This window comes from Agrilus planipennis, unplaced genomic scaffold (genome assembly GCF_000699045.2).
Source record: "Agrilus planipennis isolate EAB-ADULT unplaced genomic scaffold, Apla_2.0 scaffold95, whole genome shotgun sequence".
Taxonomy (NCBI): domain Eukaryota; kingdom Metazoa; phylum Arthropoda; class Insecta; order Coleoptera; family Buprestidae; genus Agrilus; species Agrilus planipennis.
Genome location: NW_020438861.1, coordinates 702676 through 712673, shown reverse-complemented (window position 1 = coordinate 712673; position 9998 = coordinate 702676). Strand labels below are relative to the sequence as shown.

The 9998-nt window shown below is 31.5% G+C and overlaps 1 protein-coding gene across 7 annotated transcripts in view; it reads left to right on the top strand.

Annotated features, from left to right (window-relative positions):
• LOC108735913 (ankyrin-3) overlaps positions 1–9998 on the top strand; it is a 113521-nt gene that overhangs the window by 72865 nt on the left and 30658 nt on the right. For 6 of the 7 annotated variants that reach the window (XR_001937641.2, XR_001937643.1, XR_001937642.1 and 3 more), the window contains 6 exons: positions 411–701; positions 791–946; positions 1181–1477; positions 1544–1727; positions 6371–6499; positions 9727–9847. Coding sequence is in view for 4 of the 7 variants with exons in the window: in XM_018468130.1 (XP_018323632.1) it covers positions 411–701; positions 791–946; positions 1181–1477; positions 1544–1727; positions 6371–6499; positions 9727–9847 (1178 nt within the window). In the remaining 3 variants the exon portion in view is untranslated. Of the gene's footprint in view, positions 1–410; positions 702–790; positions 947–1180; positions 1478–1543; positions 1728–4684; positions 4855–6370; positions 6500–9726; positions 9848–9998 lie in introns of those variants that run through there. The other variant, XM_018468132.2, reaches the window with a different exon arrangement.

The following is a 9998-nucleotide window of genomic DNA, read 5'->3' as shown; positions in this document are numbered from 1 at the left end:
AGGAGATCGGGCTGAAACTATAGCTACAAGCTATCCAAGGATGGTACTATAGAATGTCACCTCAAGGTAGGCCTAGTGGCGTCATCTCTTGGTTAGGCCGGAAACTTATCAATCCACCCTCGTATAAACATCACAATTTGCACATTTTTTTCTTAAATTATATAATTTCATTGGGAATTTATTAAATTTGTTGTCTTTTTGTTATTAAAACACGAACAATTTCCACTTGTAATAATCTAATAATAGTAAAAGTAGTTTTTCCTTATATAAAACATGTGCAAATATTTAGTAAACTTAGTATTTTAAACTAGTGAAATATAACTTTACCTTTATCCTATAGGAGGATTTTATTTAAAAATATATTATTTTACAAATCTGCCATTAAATGAAAGGTTCATATTAATGTACAGGTGGCATCGATATTGTTGGACAATGGAGCTGACTTAACTGCAACTACCAAGAAAGGTTTCACTCCTCTACATTTAGCTGCAAAGTATGGACATTTAAATATTGCCCGATTGCTTCTACAAAGAGATGCTCCAGCAGATGCCCAAGGCAAAAACGGAGTTACTCCACTTCATGTTGCTGCCCACTACGATCATCAACCTGTAGCCTTACTGCTGCTTGATAAAGGTGCCTCTCCTCATGCTATAGCTAAAAACGGACATACTCCACTGCATATTGCTGCTAAAAAGAATCAAGTAAGTTTATTATTACATTTTTAATTTTTTTCGTCTTATATTGTAGGTGCCACCTTGATTCAAACGTTAATACAAAATATTTGTTATAGATGGATATCGCAACGACTCTGTTGGAATACGGAGCAAAAGCTGATGCTGAATCAAAAGCCGGTTTTACGCCCCTTCATTTAAGTGCTCAAGAAGGACATGTCGATATGTCTTCCTTATTAATTGAACACCAATCAAATCCAAATCATGCTTCTAAGGTTTGTGTTGAGCTCTATTTTGCAACAATATTTATATCAAGTAAAGCTTTGTCTACATCTAAAATAACGAAATTCTTGTAAATTGTACCCATATGCGAGCACAAAGATTTTCAACGCTAAAAATTTGAAAATTTCATGTGCTTTTTTTTCAGTAATAAATACGTTTTCTAAATTAGGCTAATGTTAACTATTAATTACTATTCCTTTCATTTTATCTTCATGGGTGCATTTTAGAATGGGTTAACACCTCTACACTTATGTGCTCAAGAAGACCACGTCCCTGTGGCCCAACTCTTGCTTAGAGCCGGTGCCAATTCAGGTGCAGTCACAAAGTCTGGATACACACCACTGCACGTGGCTTGTCATCATGGTCACGTCAACATAATTCGTCTTCTCCTTGAACAAGGAGCAGATGTCAACCCCGTTACCCTAACTGGTTATACACCTCTCCATCAGGCTGCTCAGCAGGGACATGTTCTCGTCATACGTCTCCTGCTTAAAAATAAGGCCAATCCAAATGCTTTAACTAATGTAAGTTATAAAGTAGTAGTGTGGTCAAATATTTTTATTTGATAATTTTGTACTTTTGAATTACAGAGTGGCCAGTCTGCCTTAGGTATTGCAAGTAAATTGGGATATATCAGTGTTATAGAGGAGTTAAAGGTTGTCACAGAAGTTGATATTACAACTACGACTACTACAAACATAGAAGAAAAATATCGCGTAATGGCACCAGAAGCAATGCAAGAAGTTTTCATGTCTGATTCGGAAGATGAAGGTGGTAAGTTTTCTTCTATTATCATTTTATTTAGAGATAGTTTAGAATCTCATGAACCTTGATCTTGGGTTGCACCGTGGCAAAACAACGCTCGTTCTTGATTTCCACCTCTTAAAAACTTCTACTATCATGTTCACAGTTTATCAGGAACTCCTTCCCTGATTTTATAGCAAAGCTCATGATTGACAACCGAGTCAGTGTTTTCGTAATCTAAAATATAAATGCAATAAGGTCCGTCTCCCATGCATGTGAAGGTTTATGAAATTTAATTTAGCTATACCAGAATACTCTTTAAGAACTATTTTTCTTTTATTCAAAGCAAATTCAGATAATTTTCAGCAATACATATTAAATAAGCTGTATTTTGTTTGTGTTTATTTTATAGTTACATATAATACACAAAAAAAACAAAATGTACAGAGTGATTCATCAAAGCTATCAGTTAAAAGTAATTTCAAATTTAAATATTTTTATTGAATTCTCATACTCTACGCTCTGATTTACGGATTATAAAGTATTTCTACCATTTACATGGAGTAGTTAGAGACAACCTTAAATGAAATGTGTGATATACATATACAACTTTTATTCAGATAATTTTTTATTATTTGTTATCTGAACACTACAAACCAAGAGTTATGTTTTGAAAACAAGAATGGACTAAAATAATAAAAATGCAAATTGATCATTGTAACAAATAGGTGCAGGGAAATCTATAAACAAAGCTTGAGCAATATACACCAAAATCACTTAATAAAAAGGCCGTCTTACATTAAATCATGAGAATGTGAAATACTTATAAATATTGAGAAATAATGTACGAGATTTGGCAATTAAGTCCCGTTAATATAGTTGTAACTTCCTATCCAACAATACTGAGAATTCAAACTCACGTTACGAATTTTAAATCTTCCTTTAGCATCATCAGAAGGATAAAGTCGATACATCGTTTCGTTAAAGATTATTTACAATATATTATGGTATAAATTTGCTATGTTGGGTTGTTGAGCGCATTGCAAACTGGAAAGCAATTTATGAAGAACAACGTTAACTGCATCTTTACCATAAAAATAAATAAATTAATCAATAAAACAATTTTTTTGCCTGGGCTAAATTTTAAAATACGTCATTGCTTACAGACCTAATTTATATAATTCTAAGTAGATACAACTTTTTTGTAAACGTATATTTTTACCTTAGCTTTAAAATATATCGTTCTTCGGATCATTTTAAACAAACAGTTTACGAACACGTAGATAGATGTAAACTAATGCATATAATAGTTTTTCGTTTAACTTTAAGAAATCAAATTTGTTTCATTTTAAACACAATAAAAAGAATAACAGAATTGTAACATATTGAGTGCGCGCGATAACGCACACAACGATTTACTAGTATTAATAAATAGAGAATGAAATGTGAAAATAAATAAAAAAAATAATAAGTTAAGATGGAAAAAACAGTGAACACTTAATAAAACGCTATGAAAATCGATAAATAAATGGAGAGATAGGTACGACACCTGCGACATAAAGGGTTAAAGACATTAGAAGCAGAAGTAGGAGTAAAGAGGAACAGATTTAGTTAGTAAGTAATTAGGGGTATGAGATATTCTAGTTTTAAAAAAAGTCATGATTAACTAGTGAAGTAGTGAAGGGTGTGTCCAACCACTGTTCAAACTAACAACCTTAAGATGATGAAATCGAATACATGCGTATAAAATTTTGTCTTTTTAATAAGATTCAGAGATTCATCCTCCCTTATATACCTCTATAGTGTTAGTGTTGTTGAAACTTACTTACGCGTCATCTGTGTGGCACCCACACTTGATTATACGTCAGAACTAAATTGAAGCTATTCAGAAAAGATTTCTACTATGCCTATCCTGGAAGTCAAGCACACTTATGCATCATTTTGATTATAACTTTCATTACTTGGAAGGGCGTACTTCAGATCTTATTCAAATAGTTGATTGTACATTTTTAACCACTTGTGTTGCTTAAAGTCATGCCTTAACGACTGTTTGAACGAAATATCAGTATCTTCCTATAATTACTTAATAACTTTTAATATAGGATAGTGTATGTATTTTGATTTCTTATCATTTCATTCTTAATAAAAGTGTAAATGTACTTCTTGCGCTAACTTTATCTGAGTAATAACTTTATGCAGTTGTATTCGTCTAATGAATTTACAAACAAAAGAATTTACTACACAAAGTTTAACAGCAAAAATTTATTTATTAAAATTCTCCAATGACACTATATACAACTATTACTTACCCTAATAAATAAAATGAAATGAAAAGGTAGATGTCAACGTGGAAAAGAATTTCCTAGTGGTTTTTAAAATTTTAAGTATTGTAATTCTAGTGTTAATAAATACCAATGAGGCGCACAGTATCTAAAACAGTGTACTGCAAAGGAGTACATCCTTGGATGTTGTATTGTCCAAAATGAGTAGATCTCACTAACATGAACCTGTTAGGACAAAAGAATTATTAAACAGACAAAAAGTAATAATTCCGTAAAGAGAGTTAGTTTAACGAATTAACTTATAGGGACGGAAGTGCACCGGTCAGGAAATCGAATTATTACGTAGTAAGAACTGCAAATTTGACAATCCCTGCAGCTAGATATAACTTCAACTAAGTACCTTGAATTAATGATTTCGGTGAATCACCTTGTAGATATATAAATATATAAATATGTTGGCGTTTTTAATTTAATATTATAAAATCACTTTTATCCACATCGAAATTAATGCTTTGTATTGTAACCCACACAATAAATGAAGGTTACACGTGAAATTAACTTATTCTGAGATCTTCTTTTTTAGCTTATGACTTACTCACAAGCATTAATTATGCTAATAAATGTAAAACAGAAATGGTTTGTTGTTATTTCCTAAATAAAATAACAAAGGTATTTCAGTTCAGTCGTACCTTAAAGCAGTTTACGACTGTTACGTTTTAGTACATATTTAAAAATAGTTATTACAATTTTTTTCGGTCAACTGTGAATTTGAACTGTATTGGAGAATTCAACGTTTAAAGTTTTGTGGTGAATAATGTGGAAAAGAATAAAGTACCACATAAATGCGGGACCAGACAAAAATAAGTTCAAAAAGGGTAAATTAATTATCTCGAAGATTTTTCAAAAAAATTGATTTATTTAAATTTATTTCCTAAATTAAAAGTTATTAAGTGTATCTCTGGAAACCAAGAATACTGTAAACGACAATTTAAAAAAATTATTTCTATTACCTATTATTCTATTAACTCATATTAACTCATTTGAAATTTTACAAATGTTTTCAACACACGTATTAAATACATTAATTCATGCTGATGTATATTTCTTATCTTCGTAGTAAATGTTTGCTTTATTAAAAATTAAGTATTATTCATTTTTTGAAATAAACTTTCATGTTTGTACAGCTTCGATTATTTCACATGACCAAATTTAAGCAAATAGAATTAAAGGGTAGTGGTTGTGTTGTACACAGGTGGCATGGATGAGCCTCCAGTAAATTATGGAAGGCAAGCGCATGCCCAACACATCTATTTACCCTTTTACCAGGGGAAAACGAACTATAGCACTAAGTGACAACAGTAATATGTCCCTCTTTCGTTTCACCCACGTTATTATACCATATAAATATTTCATTTCAGTACTCATGATTAGTGTTATTTTACTAATCTGTCTTTTTATAAATACTTTTAACATGACAACATATCTATTATTTTTGATAATAATTATTTTTTAGTTATGCATATTGTCTAAATTTTTGCTTTTATTAAAAATTAAGTATTATTCATTTTTTGGAATAAACTTCCATATTCATACACCTTCGATTATTTCACATAACCAAATATAAGTAAAATAGAATCGGTTTTAAAGGGTAGTGGTTGTGTTGTACACAGGTGGCATGGATGAGCCTCCAGTAAATTATGGAAGGCCAGCGCATGCCCAACATATATATTTACCCTTTTACCAGGGGCAAACGAACTACAGTAGTAAGTGACAACAGTAATATATCCCTGTGTCGTTTCACCCATGTTATTATACCATATAAATATTTCACTTCAGCACCCATGATTAGTGTTATTTTACTATCTGACTTTTTATAAATAACGGCAAATATTATGTAAAGGACTTCCAGTTGCTCTTTTATCACGACATAACATATCTATTAATTTTGATAATAATTAATTTCTAGTTATGTGTATTGTCTAAATTATATGTAAATTATTGTCAACTTATAAAGAGTCAGATATATATTAATGTAGTAGCTTTCCGGGATTTCGATTAATTTTTAAAAATGGTTCATACTTCAATGGTTTTTATTATTTTATAGACTTCCATTCCCACATTTTCAGAATTTTTTTTGTATATTAATTAGAATTGTTTCTTGAATTTCATTTGTAGTACCTATGCATAATTGATTCTTTAATGGATTAATATTGAAATTTTAAAGGTATTTAAAGTAATTGTTTTGGAATGCTAAAAATTATAGTTCTTGCTCGATTATGTTCATTAAGCATGATTTTGATTTATGCACATACTTACTGTGTTACTACTGTTATATTATATGTAAGTACATTTTTTTATGCAATAAAATATACCCTAACTGTTTTTGGACAGACGATCCAGGTGATCACCACAATCAGTACAAATATATGACTGCGGATGATATGAAATCATTTGGTGGAGACGATTCCATGAAATTAGATGTTACTAGCGATGAAAAAAGTGATCACCGTAGTTCAATGGGTAAGTTACAATATTTATTGTAGTACATTTATTTCAAATTATAACTACACTATTTTTTACATAGAACTTAAAAATAATAACCCTTCTAAAACCCATTTGAAACATTTATTTCTGTTTATTTTATTTTTAAGACATAAATACTTTTATTGCAAATTACGAAAACTAATTTTTTACTTTTACTATGTTTTAAAAATATGTTATAAACCCGTTTAAAATATCAGCTGTCAAATACTATGCCAGCGTACCAGTACCTAAATGTAATTGTATAATTAGAAATAAATAAAATTGGGCATGAAGAAATAAAGTAAAAGCTCATACCAATTGAGCAACATAAATAGAACAACATGAGTATGACGCATTTGAAACAAGTTAATTTTTCGCTCTTTCACATGAGATCAGTGCTGTTTCTTCTAAAACTCATTTAAATTCGCTAGATATCAATAACCTGGTTCTAATGAAACCCACGAAAATTGACTGTCTCTTTGGAATAGTTTTAAATCAGTCAATCAAATAGCTTTCGGTCAAGTTAACTTGCATTTTAGAGCATTAAATTTGTTAACAATAGACGTAACTTCGTGGAATATTTTAATTATCTATTTAATTACGACATAATTTAATTTTCAAACTCAGTTAAGAATGAAGATCTAAGGCAACAACTAGCGTCCAACCATAAAAAAATGATTACATTTATTAATCAAAGAGATTAAGTAAACATGTTCATACACTACAAAAGTCAATTAGATATTTTAAACGCAAATCAATCAAAACAGTAGCTTAACCATTGAGGCATTGCCAAAAAAGTCTAAGAACTACACATTTACCGATTATTGAAATCGCAAAGAATGTCGGACATACGAATTTGTGTCGCACCAATTACGAAAATTCAAAATTCATTATATCTTCGTCACTAGAAAGTGGGGTCAGTTTCGAATTAGTTGCTTTCAATGGCGTACGTTCGCGTTTGTTGCGCAATTGGGTTCAATCCTACGTAAGTTCAGCTCCTGGAGTCCACGTTTGCGACTGTTTCTATCTATTTCTCGCATCGCGCAATACCCCACTCTGTGTAGCAGGTCGTCATCTATTTCTGTATCTCCTTCTTCAAAGAGTTTCTTGTATAGTTCATGTTCATCGCTCCATCCTGGTATGTGTTACTTGCAGTATCCTTTAGGGATAGCGTTTTTGCTGTTTCAGTCACCGCTCTTATAAACCTTTGATAGTTTTCTAAAGTGGGTAAGGGCCAATGATAGAGCCTGTTCAAAATTTGTTGGTGTAAAATTCTCGGATGGCAAGCAATGACGTACCTACATTTAAATCTTCGTAGTACTTGAATATTCGCTGAATACTCGACGAAACAAACATTTTTAAATATTTGAGAGGTAAATAAATACAACCCACATATGCATTACAAAATATTCTGTCTATTTTTTCGATACTTGTATCCAGATCCTCTGTCGTGCTTTTTAATAATCATGAAGAACAACACTGTTCTTATTCTTATTATTTATTATTGATCTATTGCATACCGTTTACAATAATTACAGACAGACTGGACAGATCCTTGTGTTTCGAGAACTAACCTGTCTCATTTCTCAGAGTTTTATTTAAACAAATTTAGAACAGACTCTGTCATTGCAGTACTGTACTGTAGATGCTGTCTGCAAGCAATTATGTTGCGAGATTATATCAAATAGATAACTCACTCCAGCAGTTACATTGCCCTAGACAAAAAGACAAATTGCCGCCTCCCCTTATTATATACATATTTGACTTTTTTTTAATATCTTAATAAAGCCATAAAGTCGACTTCCCTAACTCGGGCCACATATTATGGAAAATTTCTGCTTTATCGTCGAACTTGTTTGAGGAGTGAAATCAATTTAAAAGGTATAATAAAAAAGTTTGCAGAATTTTCTATTCTGTACTAGTTGATTGTCAATATAATGTTAAGTACATGTTTCTTTATAAATACAATCGAACTTCTGTAACTCCAAATCTTTTCTAACTGACTCGAGTGCGAATTTTACATTAAGAATTGTCTCTTCAATTCGAATTCTTTTAATTTTCTTCCAAACAACCAGCCACTGCGATAATCAGTCGGTCGAGTTTTTGTGCTTGTTATGGTTTTGGACTTGCAGCAACTTGACAACAAATTAGTAACAATTTTAAAATTTTACCGGCGGCTTCTTATCTTGCTCAATGTTAGTAAAGTCATCAGGCGACGAGAAAATGATATCGACAAAACTCAGTCAGAGTTATAGAGGGTGAGAGATATGAGAAACCGCGGAATAAAAGTAGATCGTTATCTTTCTGACTAATAAGGTTAAACGGCTGTATAGAAGTAGCCTGATGCGACGATCAATTTTACTTAGAATGCATACCTATCATGGACAAGAAATGCACTTGTTGCTTAATTGTTGTACCATTATTACCCATATTTCGCATAACTAAGTAGTTTGCATTTTATGAATTGTTTTTCAGTATATATTAACCGAATTTTTTGAAATGAAACTTCTATATCGACGATATAAAACCAAAAAGTGTAATGTTAGGATGAGTCATAGCATCACGCGCTACGGGTAACATCTGATGGTTATGTCCAAAAGGAGTTATTTTAACAGGCTTTAGAAGCTAGCCTGGTAGTAGCAACCGATAATCCGAAAATTGCCATTTCAACAAATATTTTTATTTAATGATCTATAATTAAATTTTCATTAATTTGAGACCGATTATCTTATGAAATGTAACTTCTCCGTTGATTCATAATGTATTTCCATCTATAGGAATTACTAATGTTCAAACAACAGTTGAATTTAATTAATAGGAATATTTAGTAATATTAAAAGTATTTTTCCAATCCTTTTAAATTTACTCATTTTAAAGACTGGCATTGGTAATTTTCTTGAAGATGGGGCGATAGCTCAGACGGGGGTGGCAGTGGGAGGTCCAAGGACTTCATCCCCCTTTGGTAATTGTAGGGGTGACGAAGTGGAACCGGGGGAGGTGGAGGCTAAGAATATAAGTGGTAAATGTCCGGATAATGAGATAGTCATTCACATGGGGGTGTTCTTTAACAACACCAAAACTGTGATAAAAATTAAGAGCGTCAGGGTTAAGGCGCAGACAGACATATTTACTTATAGTGAATTATATTTAAAATTGTGCTTATAATAACATACAATACTTAGTAGTTGTATTTTCACTTAAATTTTGATTTCTTTCTGTTGCAGCACCGTCATATGTAAGTGGGGAAGGTTATATTAATGCCTCTCATGCTCATCAGAATTACTCCATTAATTCGCACATGGTTCCTGACAATGTGGATATCAACAGACATCCTATTACTGTTGGGTAAGTTTAACAACTATAATAACACTGATTTCTAGTTTTAATATGACTGCTTTTATGTTGTGAAGTAAAAACCATTTCAAAGTTTCTAACATAAAGAATGTACAGTGACGTATTAAGGTTTAGTCACACATTGACAAAACAAGCACGGGAC